The sequence below is a fragment of the Carettochelys insculpta genome, chromosome 3, assembly GCF_033958435.1.
Source record: "Carettochelys insculpta isolate YL-2023 chromosome 3, ASM3395843v1, whole genome shotgun sequence".
NCBI classification, from domain to species: Eukaryota; Metazoa; Chordata; order Testudines; family Carettochelyidae; genus Carettochelys; species Carettochelys insculpta.
Window position 1 is genome coordinate 55,355,400 of NC_134139.1, and position 20,954 is coordinate 55,376,353.

At 43.7% G+C, this 20,954-nt stretch overlaps 1 protein-coding gene across 1 annotated transcript in view; it reads right to left on the reverse strand.

The window, feature by feature from the left end:
* Window positions 1–20,954, reverse strand: part of DNAH14 (dynein axonemal heavy chain 14) — a gene marked incomplete at its 5' end in the record, with an annotated part of 447,359 nt that overhangs the window by 53,082 nt on the left and 373,323 nt on the right. Inside the window, 3 exons of the mRNA XM_074988409.1 lie at window positions 14,529–14,736; window positions 19,677–19,833; window positions 20,636–20,739. Coding sequence (XP_074844510.1) covers window positions 14,529–14,736; window positions 19,677–19,833; window positions 20,636–20,739 — 469 coding nt within the window. The remainder of the gene's footprint in view (window positions 1–14,528; window positions 14,737–19,676; window positions 19,834–20,635; window positions 20,740–20,954) is intronic.

Genomic DNA, 20,954 nt, shown 5'->3' on the forward strand with positions numbered 1-20,954 from the left:
TTGCAGAAGAGAATTTGAACCTTGACATAATTGTCCAGTTGAGAAATACGATGCTATCCACTCAGATTAGAACTTCTAATGACATACTTTAAGACTTAGAACTGTCATGTCTACCTGGTAGCTAGTTACTAGGTAGTGGGGGTGACAAGGCCAGAAAAGGCTTAGCTGCATTCCAAAGCTGTGTCTATATGAGCCCCTTCCTTTAGGGAGAGACATGTTAATGAGCGAGTTTGAAAGATGCTAATGAGGCACTTCCATGAATATGTAGTGCCTCATTAGCATAATGACAGCCACAGCAATTCAAAAGTTCCACTTCTGAATTGTGTGCCGCCCACGGAGATGGGGCCTTTCGAAAGGACCCCCCCAGTCTTCGAAAGCCCCTTCTTCCTCTCTGGTGCATGACTCAAAAGCGGCATTTTCGAATCACCGTGGCCACCATTATCCTAATGAGACACTGCATATTCATGGCAGCGTCTCGTTAGCATCTTTCGAACTTGCTCATTAACATGCCCCTTCCGAAAGGAAGGGACTCATGCAGACACAGCTCAAGTGAGCGGTGCAGTGGGTAAAGGAGAGGATCCAACAGCCCAAAGAGTGCACAGATGTAAGGTGCATTCCTTTTTGCCAGAAGCTACTGAACTCAAGGGGCTTTAACCCAGCTCTGGATACGGTGGAACAGTGCAGACATTGCTATCATCAACAAACTAGAAGCCTCTGTGGTTTTCTAGGGTTGGTAAGCCAAGCAATCATGATTGCAGACTAGAGGATTCTGTGTCAGGGAAAAGTAAAATAATAAACTCTTCATATTTATTAAGAGAATAAGGCACTTGCATGTTAAATCCAGGGGAGCCATCATATAGTCACTGTTCATGCATACACCCTGAACCCATTTCCTGGAGAATCATTACTGCTTGTTAATTTTGCAAGAGTGGAGATTCCAGTTTTGGAAGGAGAAAAAAACTGTATTTAGCATAAATATTTAATTCTTTGACAGGACTGCCTATATGGGCACATGGTTAGAATCTGTAGATAGGAATTTAGTGAAAGAATCTGAGGGACTGATGGAATCACGCCACCTTTTGTATTCTTAGTCCCTGAAAGAGAGGAATATATGGGTGCATGTGTAGTGATAACACACTTTCTTCTTCGAGTGCTTACTCTATCAATTTGAGTTAGGTGTGTGCACACGCATGTGCATGGCTGTCAGAAAGATTTTCCCTAGCAGCGACCAGTTGGGTCAGCTGGGGAGCCCCCTGAAGTGGTACCTTTGAAGAGCCTATATATGACACTGCTGACCCAACTCCCTCTCAGTTCCTTTCTTATCATGTGGGAGGCTGTTATTGTGGCTGAAGTACCAGTTGCTGAGCCATGGCTGTCTAGCTTTTCTTATGTAAATAGCTGTAATCAGTTATATTTAGAAATCATTCTTCTAGTTAGTTAATGTTAGACAGTCTTCGGGTAGGGAAGGTCTCAGTGACTGCTTAAAGTCCATGCCAATGAGTGACCCTCACTACTCCTTTCTTTGTTGTTCAGGTTAAGCTCATCAAACAGATAAGTGCCACATCTGAAGGGGTTTCAAGCCCTGGACTTGTACAGAGCGTGACTTTTGGCTTCGTCAGTTCCTTGTGGAGTTGGACCTTCAACCTCTGTGGCACAGCTCTACACCTCCTCCTTCAGTGTGCAACACTTTGGCTCCAGGTGTGGTGCCAGAAAAGGGCTCTTCTTACCTAAAGCCTCTGGTGTGCACCTCCAAGACACCTAAATCATCAGCTCTAGTTCCATCGACCTCCGCACCCTTAATGCAGATGGCACCCAACGCCCCAGGAGCCCATAATCCTAATGCCTCAGCATCACATGCACCGAGTTCCATCCTCCTGGATTTGCCAAGAGGTGATCCATTGCTGGTTGTCCCTTTGTAAATGCCTGATACGTAACAGGCAGCAGGGGCACTTACCAAAATTAGAAGCTCCCTAGCTCACACTGAGGCCCCTATCCCACTGCACATCTCCAGGGGCGTAAGCCTGCTCTTCTGGCTGTGCCTGTTCAGGCACCAGCACCCAACTGATTAGAGTCCTGGCCCTGCTCTGAGTCCTGGCACGGCCATTCATGGTGGCATTGGTCTGACTCATGGCACCAGTTGCACTCACGGATTTGATATCCATCCTGCTCGATGTCTGCCTGTTCATGCTCCAGGTTCTCCATTGCAGGAGGATCAGATTACAGCTCATTGGCATGCTCTGCCTCCCGCTGCAATGCTCAGCACTGTGCCTTGCCAGGCCAGTTCTGTCTTGACAATGTTCAGCTTTGAGCTCCGGAATCCATTCACCTTGGCCCCATCCAGTGGCAAACTTGGATGCACCTCGGCACTTTTCCCACTCCAGAACCGGTCCCACCCTCCTCTCTGGTCCAGCTCTGTTCTCCAGGACCCTCGTGGATTGGGCTTTCAGCACCTGCCTTCTGCAGTGTGCAAGATTTCACTTACTTGGCATTCTAGCTCCCTGCACATATCTTGCTCTCAGCACAGGTCTCTGACCCCAGCACTGGTCCCGCTCTCGATGCTGCACCAGCCCTTGTCACTGCTTTCGTCTGGGCATGGATCTTATTCTCATCACTGGTCCCCATCTCAACACCAGTCCAGCCTTCCTCATCCTCTGTCACTGTGGCACCGCTCTACCTCTTGACACCACCAACCGTCTCAGTACTGCTCTGTCTATCAGCTCTGATCTCACTCGTCTTGTTCACTTCATCAATCTTGTGGGCTCTTGCACTCTCAGCTTGACACTGGACACACTTCACCATTGGGCTCCAGGTGGGTTGGCCCCACATGGCCTCCCCACTTGACCCAGTTTCTTTCGAAGGGGCCTTGGTCATGTCTAACCCCTCTGGCTTGGTGGAGCCTTACTTGGACCAGGCTCAGGTACCTCCCGTGGGCCTCCTCCTCATTGGCCATTTTGGATGCCTCAGAGTACCCTGAGGCACAGGACAGTATGCCTCCTGCTTGGTTACATATCTTGTCTACCTCTCAAGCTCCTGAGACTACAATCAACATTCCCCTTTCTGACTCTCACCCTCCTTCTCCTCCAGAGGCAGCCCCTTGTCCTCCATCTCATCAGCTGGAGGGCATGGCAGTGGTGGCACTCCTGTTGGCCTCCTCCAGCTTCTTTCCAAACAAGGTGCATGAGTCTCAGGGTCTTCACCAGGGACCCCTGAGTGCTTTAGGACCACCTTTGGTGTGCAGCCACCAGCTTCAACCTTCCTGTGGAGAAAGTTGCTGAGTACATTGACCCCACATGTGACATTTTCACTTCAGAGGGACCACCATTTGGCCCTCCCATTTAATAAAACTATCATATCCACCACCTTCACCATCTGGCAAACACTAGCATCTGTCCCTGCACTCGCTGCCTGTGGGGTGGAGCATAAGCACTTTGCACCAGTACACCCTCCCCCTGGTTCCTTTGTGATGGGGCCAAATGGATGTAATTTACGTGCTGGCACAGCCAGCACAATCTCAGATCTGTGTCTACCTCTGTGCTGCAGGTGCTAGATTACCTCATTTCCCTGAAGCAGCAAGGCCCTGCTTCGTCCTTTCCAAAGGTTCACCTTGTGGCCATCTTGGCCTTCATCCCGGGAAAGAGGGGTGATCTGTTTTCACACACCCTAGGGTGGGGCACTTCCTCAAGGGCATGAACTGACTCCACCCACCGGTTCATCAGCTAGTACTAGCCTGAGACCTTAACCTGGTGCTCTGGATGCTCATGGCCCCCGACCCCCACTGTGAACTTTAGATCACTTGTTCCCTCCTCTGCCTCTCCTGGAAAGTGGCTTTCCTGGTTGACATCACCTCTGCCAGAACAGTGTCTGAGCTCCAGGCCCTCACGTCAGAGCCCTCATACACGGTTTCTATATGGACAAGGTCCACCTCCACTCTCACCCAGCTGCCCTGCTGAAAGTGGTCTCTGGCTTCCATACTATCCAGGACATTTTACTTCCTGTTTTCTACTCTAAATCTCATAGCTCACAGCAGGAGCAACAGCTGCACTCTTGCTGTGAGGAAGGTGCTTGCCTTCTATATTGACCAGACCAATCCCTTACGCAAGACCTCACAGCTCTTTGTGGCCATTACTGATTGCATGAAGGGACTTCTGGCTTTGTTGCAGTGCATCTCCTTCTGGATCATGTCCTGTATGTGAGCTTGCTATGACCTCAATAAGGTTTTTCTGGCAAGGCGCATTCTATGCAAATTCAGGCCTCTTCAACTGCCTTCCTGGTTCATGTGCCTCTCCAGGAAACCTGTCATGCTGAGACTTGCTCCTCTGTACACACTTTCTCATCTCACTATGTTACTGTGCAGCAATCTAGACAGGATGCACCTGTCCTTGAGTCAGCCATGGATTGATTCTGACCCCTTCTCCTACGTTTGGCTCACGAATCACCTGACCCAAATTGATATGAGCAAGCACTTGAATACAATATTGTTACTCAGTGTTATAAATGTTGTTCTTTGAGATGTGTTGCTCATATCCATTTGAAACTCACCCTCCTTTTCCACTGCTGGAGTAACTAGCGAGAAGAAACCGAAGGGGAGTTGAGTTAGCAAGGTCATATATAGGCACCACAAAGGAGCCACTCTATGGGGCTCCCTAGCTGTCTGCAACTTGTAGGTGCTAGGGAAAAGCTTTTCACCAGCCGTGCATGTGTGTGTGTGTGTGTGCACACCTGACTTGAATACATATAAGCAAAGCATCTCGAAGAACAGTTACAATGGTAAGTAACCATTTTTACCATTCTCTCAACAGGTCCAGCTAATGTGCACCCAACAACTAACAAGGTAGCTTGCTGGACCATTAATGTAGTGTTTCAATAAGTCTTGAAACACTGAGGAAATTCCAGAAGACTGCATGAAAAATTAATATTTGGCAATCTTTTAAAAAAGTGTGATCAGACACAGAAACCCAGACTTGTGAACAAGGGGCTCAATCAATCCCACTCGGGCACACTTGCAAGAAATGCACAAGCTGGAGATCATCTTAAAAGGGAAGCAGAATAGCTCACATGTGGGTACACCACAGAAAGCAATAGACCTTTAACTTTCAGCAGCTGAGGAAAGACGATCTTTCCTGAGGGATGGAAGGACCTGATTCTGATACATCCTGAGAGAAAACATCTTCCCCCTCTCTACAAACTCAGCCTGTTTGTATTAATTTCTCTGTTTCTGTTTATGAACTATCCTGGAAAAGGAGAGACTTGGAAGTGAGAAAGATGGAGAAGCTTGTGACCACAACCTCCAGAAGAGAGCTGCCACACCATGCTCACCCATAAGGAGATGCAAAGCAGCAAGGTGACCTCTTCACAAAGAGTAACCAGAATGACCCTAGAGTAATAATTATAGGTCTGCCAATCTGATATTGATCTTGGACCAGAAAATACAGTGGCTGACATGGGGCATGGTCAAAAAAGAGTGAAAGCAGGGTGATATAATTAACACAAATCAACCCTGGATTAATGAAAATAAATTCTGTCAGAATAACCTGATACCTTTTTGATCAGATTACAAGTTTGGATGATGAAGGTAGAAGTGTTAAGGTAATATACTTCTGTAACATGTTTGACTATGCTCCCCACAACATTTTGATTAAATATTTGAATATAAAATTAACATGGTACATATTAAATGGAATAAAAAGTGGATGATTGGTTTCAAAATGTAATTGTAAATGGGGAACATCATTAAGCATATTTATTTCCAGTAGATTCCTGCAAAGATAGGTTCTTGCCCTATACTATTCAACATTTGAATCAGTGACTTGGCAAAAACATAAAATAAGCACCAATAATGTTTATGGATGACACAAAAATTGGGGAAATGATAAATAATGAAGGTGACAGATCACTGACTCAGAGTGATTTGGATTGTTTAGTAAACTGTCAAAAGTTCAATCTATTTAGTTTAACAAAGAGAACAAATATCTATACCATGAACAAATATTTAATAAATACTGGTAAATCTCTACATGGGGAACAAATATGTAATAATGAGCTCTCCAATCTAGCAGAGACATATGCCAGTTGTTGGAAAAAGAAGTTATTCACCTTGTGCAGTAACTCAGGTTTTTTGAGATGGTTGTCCCTATTCGTGCTCCAATTTAGGTATGTGTGAATCCCTGCACTTCTTATCAAAGATTTATGCTAGCTGTGCGCTGGGTAGGGCGTGCATGCCAACAGCTGGCATGCACTGGTCAAAGCCTCTAATGTACATGCACAGCCTACCATCCCCTCAATTCCTTCTCTGCTGCAAATCCTATGTGAGAACTCTGAAGGAGCAGGGAGGAGGGTGGATAGTGGAGCACCCAGAGGGGCAACCAGCTTAAAGAACCTCAGTCACTGCACAAGGTAAGATGTTGTCTTCTTCCTCTTCGAATAGGAAGAGGAGGTGTGTCCCTGTGGGTGTTCCACTTTAGGTGACTATGAAGCAGTATCCCCTTGTGGAGGAGGGGTCTTCACACATAGACTTGAAGCTGTTGATAGGACCTTATGCCTGAATTGTGCTTCAGCTGCGGAGTGGATGTTGATTTCATAATGCTTTAAAAAGGTATGAAGTGAGGCCCACATTGCCACTTTACAGATGTTTGTCAGTAGGAAGGCTATTGAGGAAGCCATTGCTCTCATGGAATGTCTTGGTACATCTGTGGCTGGCTGCCATCCACTGTTGTGACAGCATAAGCAGAGACATTCAGAAATCCATTTTGATAATCTTTGTGAATGCTCTGTGACCTGCTTTATGTGGAATTTGGAAGGAATCTTCTGAATGAAGTTGAAATGTAACCTTACCCTTATAGAAGACTGTGTAGAAAGGACTCACCATAAGGCCCCAGAGAGCTCACCCACTATTCTGGCAGAGGTGACTGCTGTCAGAAAGTCCACTTTCATAGATAACCAGAAAAAAGGAGCTAAAGACCAAGTAGTTGAAAGGAAGATTCAAGAACATTAATAGTATGAGCTTAATGTTCCAAGTTGGAGCTGATTTCAGTATTGGAGAAAAGGTTTTTCCATGATCTTTCAAAAATCTTACACGTGTAGTTTGAGTTAAATTTGGATTTCTGCCTGAGTTCAAGGGTCCTGAACCACATATTCATTCAGATGCACATCACAATGCAGCAGAGGCATCCATAGTTAGCATTTTCATGTGTGGAGGATGAACAAAAGGAATCCTACACACATGGTCTCCTTGCTTCCCCTTCAGATAAATGATGCCCAAACACTGTGCAGAATTGAGACTTACTTGTCCAGGCAGCCTCTACTTGGATTGTAAACTGTCCATAAATGTAGGCTTGGAAAATGCATCACATAGGCACAGGAGGCCATGTAGATTAGTAGGACCAGGAATAGTTATCTGAGGATCTCATCCAAGATGGCTGAGAAGGTCCCTTAGAGACTGAAATCTGTTTAGATAAGAATGCTTTGACTAAAATTGAGTTCAAATTTGCTTCAGTGAAATCTATTATTTTGCATGGGAACTACTGAACTTTTCTAGGTTTACCTGGAGGCACAAGAGAGACTGAACAGGGAAAGGACTGCTGGCTGTACCTCCTGGTACGACTGATCTATGAGTCAGTCAGTCATTGAGGCAAGGAAATACTGGGATGCACTGGCAACAAAAATAAGCCACTGCCACAGTTAAAATCTTTGTGAAAACCCTTGAGGCCATTGAGATCAAAGGGAAGCAATTCAGACTGATAATTTTCTAGGTCCACTCTAAGTTCAGGGATCTCCCATGTACAGGATAAATGTCTATGTGGAAATACGTGTCCTTCGAACTGAGTGTTGCAATCCAGTTGCCCTTGTTTACAGAGAGGCTTATGGAAGCCAGGGTGATTGTTCTGAATTTTGAATGATGTATAAAAATGTTCAATTGTCTGAAGTTGGGAATGGATCTATCACCTCCCCTGATTTGGGACTAATGGGGTATCTTGAATAAAAGCCCTTCCCCTGGGGTTTAGGGGTTGTCTCTTCTACTCCACGTTGGAATAGGGAGGCTGCCTTCTGTCTGAGAATCTTCTTGTGAGAAGGGTCCCTGAAGGGGGATGGCAATGCAGATTTTTGTGATAGGGATAGACAGAAATTCTGTTGCACAGCCAGTGGTGATGATGCTTCAAATGCATCAGTCCAAAATAGTAAGGTGCAATGGAGATGAGAAATTACTTAGATGGTCACCTACCAGCATGTGGATGCCAGGTAAATGGGAGGTCTAGTTTGCATATCTCAAAGCTCCTGTAAAAATGACATTTTGGCAGGAGACTGGAGTGAGGGACATTCTGATTGCTGTGTTGTGCTCTATGATACTTCCAAGGAGGTTAACAGACTCTGGTGTTAAAAAAAGGCCAAGAAGGCAGCAGTTGCTTGTAAGGAGGTAGTTTGGAGTGCCTTCTCCAAGGTGCTGAGGTGCAGATTCTCAGGGATTGCAATGTTGCATGAGAGCATGGAAGGGTGTAACAACTCATATATTTTGCCACTGTTAACCCAAAGGGGAGATACTCAACAGTAAGAATTTCTAAGGGGAACCCACAGAATTGAAACCATGAAGTTCATCTTATGACAACCAGAGCTGTCATGCAACAGGAAGCTGTGTCAGTTATATATACCAAAGTTTGGATGGGAAAGTTAAGCTGGACAAACAGGAGCTCCCTTTTATCAGCTTGCAATTGTCAACAACGGTCTAGAGTAGGTTTCTGGAGCAGTTAGTTTCTGTAGTTCTTATGGATAGTGAGAGCTCAGCTGTTGTGACCTGCAGAGGATGTGCCATTTTTGTCTTCCTCCCACAGGATAGAAAAGACTTGGTACAAAGTGTGAGCTGGTCTCCATATCGGAAGAGAAGGTAAAAGGATTAGAGACCCAAGTATCAACTCTGCATTCCATCAGAAAAATGAATAGTTTTTGAATGTAAGTCAACATTTGATACTGTAGGCACAGCATGCTGAGGAACCAGAGAAGGCAGTGCAGAAAAAGGAAGAAAACTGGTAGCAGGTAACATCCAGGAGAAGAAAGGCTACTCAAGTGTCCCCAGTGGAAACAGGGGTACTTACTGCTTTCAGGATCTCTGCAAAGGTACTATGGTGGTGAAGGCTTTGTCAGAGACCTCTGAGAGAAGAGGTCAGGAGACACCATCAACTGAAAGGCATGGAAAGGTGCAACAAAGGAGGACCCCGATCTGTATTGTGAAAGCAGGGAAATCAGCTAGTTATCTTACATCAATGCCAGAACCTTGGAAAAAAGCAGGAAGAATTAGAAGTCCTGGTGGAGTCATGGAACTCCAATGTGACTGGAATAACAGAGAGTTGGAGGGACGTATCACATGATTGGAGCATTGTCCTGGAAGGGTATAAACTGTACAGGAAGGACGGGCACGGAAGAAAAGTTGGAGGGGCTCCACTGAATGTGAGAGGACAGTATGATTGCTCAGAACTCCAATATTACATGGGAGAAAAGCACATTGAGAGTCTGGGAGTTGAGTTTAGAGAGGAGAGAAACAAGGGCGATGTTAATGGATGAAACAGAACACCACTGGACATCTCCTACAGCCCCCCAGCTAAAACCTCTCCAGTGCATCATCAGTGATCTACAACTCATCCTGGACAATGATCTCTCACAGACCTTAGGAGGCAGGACAGTCCTCGCCTATAGACAGCCTGCCAACCTTAAACAAATTCTCACCAGCAAATATACACCACACCACAACAACTTTAACTTAGGAACCTATCCCTGCCACAAAACTTGGTGCCAACTCTGCCCACATATCTACACGAGCAACACCATCACAGGACCATCACCCACACCACACCAAACCACATCAACGACATAAACAGGGGCTCATTCGCCTGCTTATCTACTAATGTAATATATGCCATCATGTGCCAGCAGTGCCCCTCTGCCATATACATTGGCCAAACTGGACAGTCTCTACATAAAGGAATAAATGGGAACAAATCATTTATCAGGGATGGTAACATACAAAAAACTGTAAAGACAACACTTCAACCTCCCTGGACACTCAGTAATAGATTTAAAAGTAGCCATCCTGCAATGAAAAACTTCAAAAACAGACTCCAAAGAGAAATGCAGAGCTACAATTCATTTGCAAGTTTGACACCATCAATCAAGGATTGAACAAAAACTGAGAATGTGGTTGGCCAACTACACAAGCAGTTTCTCTTCTTGTGGTGTTCCCACCTCCACGTCAGCTGCTGGCAGTGGGCTACATCCTCCCTGACTAAAGTGACATTTTTAAAGCTGGCCTTCCTCTTGATTCCCTTCTTTTCATGAGCCTGTATATTTGGACCTGCCTCTGGAATCTCCACTACATGCATCTGACAAAGGGGGTCTTTGCCCATGAAAGCTTATGTTCAAAAAAAATCTGGTAGTCTACAAGGTGCCACATGACTTCTCATTGTTTGTAAGGGTGATGTTGTGGTGGGGGTCTGCTATACACCACCAGATCAGGCAGCTAAGATAGATGAGGCTTTCTTCAAATAATTAATAGCTTCCAGATCACAGGCCCTCATGTTCATAGGGAACTTCAGTCACCCAGACACCTGCTGGGAGACCAATACAGCAGTATACAGACAATTCAGGTAGTTTTTGGAGAATGTTGGGGACAATTTCTTGGTGCAAACACTGAAGGAGCCAACCAGGGGCCATACTCAGTTTGACCTGCGCTCACAAGCAGGGAGGAATTTGTAGGGGAAGTGGATGTGGGTGGAAATCTTGGCAGCAGAGATTATGAGACTGACAAGTTCAGGATCCTGACCAAAGGAAGAAAGGAGAGCAGCAAAATAGAGATGCTGGACTTCAGAAAAGCAGACTTTGACTCCCTTAGGGAACTGGTGGGCAGGGTCTCCTGGAATGAACATGAGTGGGGAAAGGAGTCTAGGACAGCTGGCTGTATTTATAAGAAACCTTACTAAAGGCACAGGAACCACACCACCCAATGTGTGTGGCTTAAAGAAATCTTTGATGAGCTTAAATGCCAAAAGGAAGCTTACAAGAAGTGAAAACTTGGACCGATGACTAGGAAAGAGTATAAATATATTGTTTGAGTATGCAGGGGTGTAATCAGGAAGGCCAAAGCACAGTTGGAATTGTAGCTAGCAAGGGATGCCAAGGAAAACAAGAAAGGTTTCTACGGTCATGTAAACAATAAAAGGCTGACCAGGGAAGGTGAGAAACCTTTTCTGAATGAGGGAGGTAATCTAGTGACAGATGATGTAGAAAAAACTGAAGTACTCAGTGTTTTTTTCCCCCTCTATCTTCACAGAAAAGGACAGCTCCCAGAGTGCTACACTAGACAGTACAGAATGGGAAGGATGTGGGCTGTCCTCAGCGGAAAAAGAACAGGTTAATAACTATTTAGAAAAACTAGACATACACAAATCCATGGGGCTGGATCAAATGCATCCAAGGGTGCTAAGGTAGTTGGCTGATACGATTGCAGAACCATTGCCTGTTATATTTTAAAACTTGCAGTGATCAGATGAGGTCCCAGACAACTGGAAAAAGGCAAATGTAGCACCCATCTTTAAAAAAAGAGGCAAAAAGGAGAATCCAGGGAACTACAGATCAGCCTTACCTCAGTCTCTGGACAAATAATGGAGGTGATCCTCAAGAAATCCATTCTGAAGCACTTGGAGGAGAAGAAAATGATCAGGAATAGTCACTATGGATTCACTAAAGGCAAGTCATGCATGATTAGCTGATTGCTTTCTATAATGAGGTAACTGGCTCTCTGATATGGGGAAGAGGGTGGATGTAACCTATCTTGACTTTAGCAAAAGTTTGGATATGGTTTCCCACAGTCTCCTTGCTAGAAAGTTAAAGAAGTATGGTTTGGATAAATAAACTATAAGGTGGATAGAAAGTGAGTTATATCATCAGGCTCAAAGGGTAGTGATCAACTGCTCTATGTCTCGTTGATGGCCAGTTTCAAGCAGAGTACTCAAAGAGTTGGTTTTGGGGCTGGTATTGTTCAACATCTTTATTAATGACCTGGATGAGGGGACGTATTGCACCATGAACAAACTAGCCAATGACACTAAACTAGGGGGGAGAGATTGATATGCCAGAGGGTAGGGATAGGGTCCAGGGAGACCTAAATAAATTGGAAGATTGGGCCAAAATAAATCTGATGAGGTTAAACAAGGAGAAGTACAGAGTCCTGCACTTAGGACAGAGGAATCCCAAGCACCACTTCAGACTGGGAACCAACTAGCTAAGCAGCAGTCCTGCAGAAAAGGACCTGGGGATTACAGTGGATTAGAAGATGGATATGAGCCAATTAGTGTGTCCTTGTAGCCAAGAAGGCTAATGACATACTGGGGTGCATTAGTAGAAGCACTGCCAGCAAATCTAGGGAAATGATTATTCCCCATTATTCACCCCAATGAGGCTAATTCTTGGCCCTGCATTACAGAAAGGATATGGAGGCACTGTAGAGAATCTAGCAGAGAGCAACAAAATGATTATAGGCCTGGAGCACATGACTTATGAAGAGAAGCTGAGGGATTTGGGCTGACTTAGTCCACAGAAGAGAAGAGTGAGGTAGGTTCCAAAAAGGATGGAGAACGGCTTTTCTCAGTGGTGACAGATGATAGAATGAGGAGCAATGGTCTAAAGCTGTGGTGGTTGAGGGTCTAGGTTGGATATTAGGAAAAACTATTTCACTAGGGCTGCATCTACACTAGCAAGTTCTTTCGGAAAATCTGGCCCTTTTTCCAAAGAATACACGTAGTGTCTACACACAAAAGGCGTTCTTTCAATCCAAAATATAAAGAACCTGGCTCTTCTGGAATTCCTCATCCACTCCCAGATCAGGAAGAGCACCTTCTTTCAAAAACTTCTTTTGGGGGCGGGGGGGGGGAGAAAAAAAAAAGCACATATAGATACTCCGCCAGCCCTTTTTTGAAAGAACAGTCCTCATGGCACTGGATTTTTCAATTCCTGGCCCATTCTTTTTAAAGAGCAGGGGCTGTGTGGATGCTCTCTATCAACAGAGTGGATCAATCTTTCGAGATACATTTTTGTGTGTGGACATACTCTTTCAAAAGAAGATTTTTGGAAGGGATCTTCCAGAACAACTTCTTTTGAAAGATTGCTGTAGTGTAGACGTAGCCTAGGAGAACGAAACAGCTCTGGAATGGGTTACCTAGGGAGGTGGTAGAACTTCCTTTTCTAGAGAACTTTAAGTGCCAGCTTGCCAAAAGCTGGCTGGGATGATTTAAGCTGTCTCTACACTAACAGTAGAAGATCAACCACTTAGGTTCAATCTTCTGGGACACAGTTTCGCTCGTTCCAGGGTCAATGTCAACCCTGGAATGCCCCGCAAGGATTAAGGAAGGTTGACAGGAGGAGCACTCCTGTCGACCTTCTGCCATGAAAATAGCCACAGAAGTTGATGGCTGCAAAGTCGATTTTTGGTATGCAATTGGCATACCAAAAAATCACATAGCAGGCATCAACCTTCCAGGTAAGTGAAGACATAGCCTTAGTTGGCATTGGTTCTGCTTTCAGCAGGTGGTTGGATTTAATGACTTACTGAGGTCTCTTCCAACCCTATGGTTCTATGATTCTCATTAAAACTTCTTATAATTAACAAAATCGTATTTGGAAATCCAGGCCCCAATGCAGAACTGTAGGTTAAATAAGATAAAATTCTTCTTAGAGAAGTCACCTAATTTTTAGTGTCCTTGTCAGACAGGAGTAGAGCTAAGTTGGTGCAGTCTGTTACAGTCTCTGACAGGAAGGACTCAGAAATAGAGGTAGTACTTTTTGGGAGCTAGGCCCATTGAGAAAGTTGTACTCACATTCACCCTAGCATATATAGTAGATGAATATTTGGACCCAAGAAAATTCTGTTTTCCAGGATCAAGTAAAGGCTTTAACTAACCTCCCTTGCATTTGAGTTCTTTTGGGGAAAAAAACCCAATGAATAAAGCATTTGTTGGTTATATAACACTCTCTCAGACAAATAGGCATCTAATATGCCTGTCACTGAAGATTATAGCAACCTGATATGAAACCTGGTGATTTTTGTTCAGCTGTAGGTATCAGGTAACCAAAAGACAGAAAAAAATATGCAGAATGGAAACCTAACAATTATGAATTAACTATTGTATCTAAATGTAACTATATACAACATTATGATATTAATCGCAAGTGGACAACAGACACTGTCCTCAGTTACATCTCTTATCCCTGGGCAGTATGAAGAAACCAAAGGAGGTTGTCCTGGCCCTCCTATTTATGCCCTCTGGAGTGGAAAATAAGGGCACTAATGTTGTTGGAACTGCCCAATAAATATTGCTGACCAAGAGTAGAATATACAAGCACTCAAAGGAGAAAACTTTCTCCAGTTCTCATTCTGAGACGTTATTCATACCTATTGTGTTTAAAAAGACTGATATTTACAATCATATTGATTAATTCATAGTCACCATGTAAATTAAGTTAACCCAGTCAAATATGAAATAAACACTTACAAATCAACAATAGTGCTAAGTCTGGGCATAAATGATGCAGCAAGATGGCAGTTTTGGAGGAAAACCCATTTGCCACTCAGCTGTGCTTTATGTATCAAATCTTCAGCTTTGTTTCCTTGACCACGTCCCAAAGAAACCATTTTCACATCCTGAGTGCTTCCTTTTATTTCCTGTGCAAGGCGTAGAAGGTGAGTTGTTGGGTCTATTCCTGTTCAAAAATATGGAATTGATTTATTTATGCAGCTACAGCAGCCAAAAATTATCTTTAGAGTCACATATTTGAAAATGTTTTATCTTTAATTACCTCATCTTTAGGAACAGCAGTTATTTTTGCAATATTATACATTTTATTATAAGGGAACGATGGGGTGAGGAAAACTTGGTTATGTTATACTATCGGAAGAATGCACTAACACACTGATGAACAAGAATGATGGATTGCACTGTATTAGCTCAAGAATTTTTCACAAGGTTAATTATTACAGCTAGACTTACCAATGGGGAGGTGAGGGCAGAGTGATAAGGGGGGCTAATACATAGGGGTCTGGAGTTTCAAAGGGGCCTGGAGCTCCCAGCTGCATCTACACTACCATGGAAGATCAACCTATTCATGGTTGATCTTCGGGGATTTGATTTTGTGCACACACAAAGTGATGCACTCAGGCATCATGGTCAACCCCAGTGATTCTTGCAAAAGATGAGAAATAGAGAAGATGGAGGGAAGAAATGCTCCTGTCGACCTTCTTTGTGTAGACAGACATGAAAGTTGACTGCAGATACATTGATTTTAGCTAAGCAATTGGCATGGCTAAAATTGCATCTCTGCAGTTGACTTCTATGTCTAGTGTAGACAGCCTCAGTGTTATTTCCACCTACTCTTTGGACCATCACCTTGTCATGGTGAGTGAGCTTGTGTCCCCCAAGGGCGAAGCCACAGGGAGTCTCATACCCTCAGCAGGGTCACCCATGGTGGCAAGATCAAGGGGGAGGGTCCATACAAAGAACAATCTTAAAAGTTCTCAATGACAGAACAAGTGGAGGACAGTAAAGATAATGCTACAATGGCTGTGAAGGTGGATGAAGGTTGCAGCAGACAGGAGACTCCCAGCTGTCATGGATTCTATTCCAATGGACTTGAAGTTTTCTATCTGTGAAGAACTTTGTGATGGCTGCAATGCAACAGTCCCCCGACGTTAAAAGAATCATGCACCAGCATCTCTCTCTGTGCACTATGATCCTAAACTTAAGCACTACAGCAACTGGCAAATGCTGATAGGAGCAGGATTGTGAAATCTGGAAACTTTTATTCATGAACCAGCACTGGGTGGTAAAAAGGTCTGGTTGCTGCATCCATGACCGAGCATCCCTACCTAGGATCCACTCTGCTCACCCCACGTGGAGAGGGGCCTAGAAAAGCTGCCCTAAACATAGTCCACGTCAGTCCTCCTGACTGGATAACCACATCTAGTGGGTTCACGTCCATGAGATCAAAATTGAACAGTAAATTTTGGAACACAGAATATTCAGACTCTAATGGACAAACCAGACAGCGAGTGACCTGAAAGATGCACAGCAGTTATCGCCCGTGAGCTGCAACAATTCAACATCAGTGATGCTATCCTGGTGGAAACACATAGACCAGAACAAGGACAGATAAGAGAAAAAGGCAGAAGGTACAAATTTTTCTGTAAAGAACCCCCAAAGGAAGAAAAAAGAATTCATGGAGTAGAATTTGCCATCAAAAATGAACTGACAAGATCCTGTCTGAAGTCCCTGTGGGCGTCAATGAGCATCTCACAGCTCTCCACCTGAAACTTGCCAAAAACCAACTGACGTCAGTGCTTATGCACCAACTCTAGAGGCTGAAAATGATGTGAAGGAGAAGTTCTACACCCAGCTGGACACAGTCCTGAAAGACATACCCAAAGAAGGCAAAATTATTCTCTTGGGGGATTTCAATGCCAGGGTCAGAAGAGACGTGGCCCTCTGGCAGACTACCATTGGGAAAGAAGGAGTCAGCAAGAGAAACTTCAATGGAGTGCTCCTCCTTACAAAATGTATGGAACATGAGCTCGTCATCATAAACACTCTCTTCCACCAGAAAAACAAATTTAAGACTTCATGGCAACATCCTCAGTTGAAACACTGGCACCTCATAGACTATGTCATCGTCCATATTTGGGATTGGCGTGATGTCCTTTTCACACATGCAGTGACTAGTGCTAATGACTGCTGGACTGATCACCTCCTTATTTGATCCACAATGGTGATTAGGATTGTCGTCAAACAGAGAAGTCAGAGTGAATGGATCCAATGAAAGATCAATGTACAAGGCTTGAAGGACCCCATCAGATGAAGTGAATTCCAGATAGCACTCAAAAGGAAGCTGCCCACAGTACACCCTGAAGATATGGAAGCACACTGGTGTCAATTGAAAAATGGCATCTTTGGAGCCTGTGGAGAAACCATCGGCTACCAGACCAGGAAGCATCAGGACTGGTTTGATGAGAACAATGTGGAACAATGCTTGATTGAGGCAAAAAGGAAAGCCTTTAGGGCCTGGCAAAGTGACATCAATTGTACGACAAAGTGCATGCCAAGGCCAAAACAAGGACTCTGAAAAACCAGCGGAGGACTGAGAAGGAGCAAGAACTTCAGCATCTTGCAGACATCAACAATACAAGAAGTTTTTTCAATGCTATCAAAGCTATTTATGGAACAAGAAACCATGGAATCAATGCCCTAAGATCAAAGGATGGTACCCAACTCTTGAAAGACAATGAAGCCATTGCTTCTTGCTGGAGGCAGCACTATACTGAACTCTTGAATAGACCCTCCAATGTGGTCCTAGAATCCCTTCACCAAATCCGTCAGCAACAAGCTAGAGATGATCTTACAACACTTCTTACCTTGAGTTAGGTCCAAGCTGCCATCAAAGTGATAAAGTGCAAGAAGGCAACCAGACTAAATGGAATCCCCACTGAAGTCTTCAAGAAGTTGGGCCAGAGCTCCACAAACAGCTCTACCTCCTGATTCTCAAGATCTGGGATAGGGAGCAGATGCCACAAGATTCAGAGATACACTGACTGTCAGTCTTTTCCAGAAGGGCAACAAGTCAGACTGTGGAATCTATAGTGGCATCTCCCTCCTGGTAATGGCAGTGAAAATCTGAGCTTGAATCCTTGTAAATTGACTCCTGCCACTCTCAGAAGAAATTCATCCAGTATCCCAGTGTGGCTTCTGACCATTCTAAAGAACAGCAGACGTGATTGTCACTGCCTGGCAGCTGCAAGAAAAATTTCGCCTACACAACCAAGCCTTATATATGAATTTCATTGATCTGACCAAAGCATTCGATTCAGTCACTTGTAACACCCTGTGGACCACCCTCTCAAAGATATGCTGCCCCAAAAAATTCATTAGCATTTTAAGGCTGCTACATGACAACATGACTGCCACAGAATTGATCAACAACAGATCCCAAATTGACCCCTTTGAGGTCAAAACGGGAGTCAAGCAAGGCTGCATCATTGCCCCATCACTGTTCTGCATCTTTATTGCCAGGACTCTTCACTTCATTGATGGAAAGCTTCCAGATGGTGAGAGGATTGTTTGGGAAGCTTTTCAATCTCAGGGGACAACCTCAATCATGGAGTTCCGGTACATGGATGAAAACACAGTCTCCGTTCTTTCTGCCTTAGTCCTTTAGACCATCTTAAGTGCCTTCACCAAAGCATCTGAGAATCTCAGACTCACATTGAACATCAGAAAGATCAAGATGCACCACCAACCGTCACCAACTGCATAATCTCATGCACCTTCTATTGCAGTCAATGGAGAACTGCTGGCAAACATGGAACACTTCCCATATCTTGGAAGTCATCCATTGATACAGAAATCCAACATTGTCTGAGCTGTGCAAGCTCTGCTTTCGCCCACCTTGGACAAAGAGTCTTTGAGAACGAGGACCTCTATCCCAAGACAAAGCCCTTTGTATACCATACAGTGGTTATTCCAATGCTACCGTATGCATGTGAAACCTGGACAACATACAAGCATTGTTTGAAGGCACTTGAATGATATCATCAACACTGCTTCAAGGGAATCCTAAATACCTCTTGGGAGGATAGGCACATGACTAAGGTCCTGGAAGAGTTGAACATGATTAGCATTGATACCACTATCATTCATCAACAACTTTGTGGGACTGGTATTGTGGTTCAGATGTCTGATCAGCCCCTCCCAAAACAGATTCTGTTTTCTGCATTGGAGGAAGAACAGAAGAGTGTGGGGTCCAGCAGAAGCGATATAAGGACCTGATGAATGCACATATAAAAAAGTGCAGCATTGGTGTTGACACTTGGGAGAACCTTGCCCAAGACTGTCCCCAGTGGAGAATGGTAATCTGTGAGTGGGTTGTGCAATTTTAGAGGTCCCTTTGCAATGCAGACAGGGAGAGGTGGAGAAGAAGAAAAGAATGTCAAAAACTGCCCCGCTCCCCTCCAACAGCTACCAACACCTGCCTTTTCTGTGATAAGATCTGCAGCTCCAGGATTGGGCTGATCAGCCATCAATGAACTCACAAATAGGAAGGTAACATGATGATGTCCTACTCATTATCGACTGACCTCCAAGAAGAAGTTATTTCCAAGACTTCACCAATAATGCGAGGCCAGATCACTCACTACTATAGAACTACAACAGAGGCAGTCTAGAAGAAGAAAAAAACCACCAACAAATTATTGGGAAATCCATTTAAGGCCTGGCCTTGTAACTCTCAGCTGTCTGCTGGTTCCTTACCACTCTCATTAGGTTCGGTGACAATGAGCAGGGCTTCCTCTACCAGCAGCTACCTTGGAATCCACTGTTAAAGGGGAATTTGAAGATTAAAGTAGAGTTCCATGGCCAGAGTTACTGGTGGATTAATGAGGAGCATCCCCCAAAACCCTCCTTCCTATGATTCTGTCTACTCCCATTTTCACTCTTTACTATTCAGCTTAACATGAGAGAAGTATGACATGAATACAAAAGTTAGTAACACTTGAAGAAGCGGGGAAACCTACTGAACAGAAAAGCTAAAATACAATACAAAAAGTAACGCTTAATAAACCAAGTTTATTGGTCCCTTTTAGTTTATGAGTATCTCACCATGAGAATGAATTAATATTAATGGAGTACTGGCACTGGAGTCTTCATATACTTCTTTCAAGTTAATCCCTCCAGTCTGAAGATATCTGGCTCCTAATTTCTCAGCAACAAATTCTCGTACTGCACCAGTTAAACTTTCTGGTCTGAGAATTTTAATCTAACAAAATATGAAAGGTGAGAGAAGAAATTCATCAAATCATTTAAATAAACATTAGCATAATAATGAGACCTATGATAAAAATGAAGTCAGGATTTTTTGTACTATACAGTTCTAAAAGATTCCCAATATCTCATTTGTGCTTTATTTATCCAGTATAAAAACCATTGGAAGTCATTGTCTACCTCTCACTTTACATAATCCAATAGATATCTATCTGGAAAAGTAAAGAAAACTAGCAGTTATCAGGTAATATGGGAAGTGGTTCTTTGAGATGTGATGTTCACACAGATTCCACTCAAGGAGCGCATGTGCCCCCTTTGTGTGGGAGCCAGTTCTTTTGGATATCAGTGACTCTTGAGGTTGCAACTGAAAACTCTTGCAACCACCACAGCTGAGGGCATACTGGGCAGGGTAGTCTCAATAGCCACTTGTTTCTTTTGCCAACAGGATTCAAAAGAGAACAGGACTCTGATTTTCTGGGATGGATAGTAACAGAGAGGTAGCCATGTTTGGGTCTCTATACAATTATTTTTAATTCACAAAATGAGCAGTAGTGTATTTATTCAGAAAAATAACATGATTTAATTGCATTAGAAATAGCTTTCTATGAAATCTGTCTTCTTTATTTTCTGACAGGAGCTTTGCAGAACTTATTTTGCGTGTCTTCAACATTACATCATTGACAAATATTTTGGAATTTAGGATTCCCAATTCCTCTCCAACCTATATTTAAACTAAGTGGTCAATAGTGTCTAAAATATTTGGTACACAATACTCTGTCATCATTTGCTTTTCTTACCAATATAATTCTTTGAAATGAGGAAAGATTTTCCCAGTTGAAGTGCACCATGGCACTCTCAACTCTAATTCTGTCTTTCAGTGCCTCTGGTTGCAGGTCTGTATCTGTTATAGAGTCATAAAACCAGAGTTACAAATACAAAATAATAATAAACCAGACTAGCATTTGCAGGCTACTTTTTCCAGTGAGTACCTTACTACAAATAGCTATTGATCAAAGACTTAAGATGACTTTTTGTTTACCTGTTAAAATGTAAGCACATGGTTGTGTCAATTGAATCAGCTTCAAAAATGGCACCATCTGAATAATATTATAACTA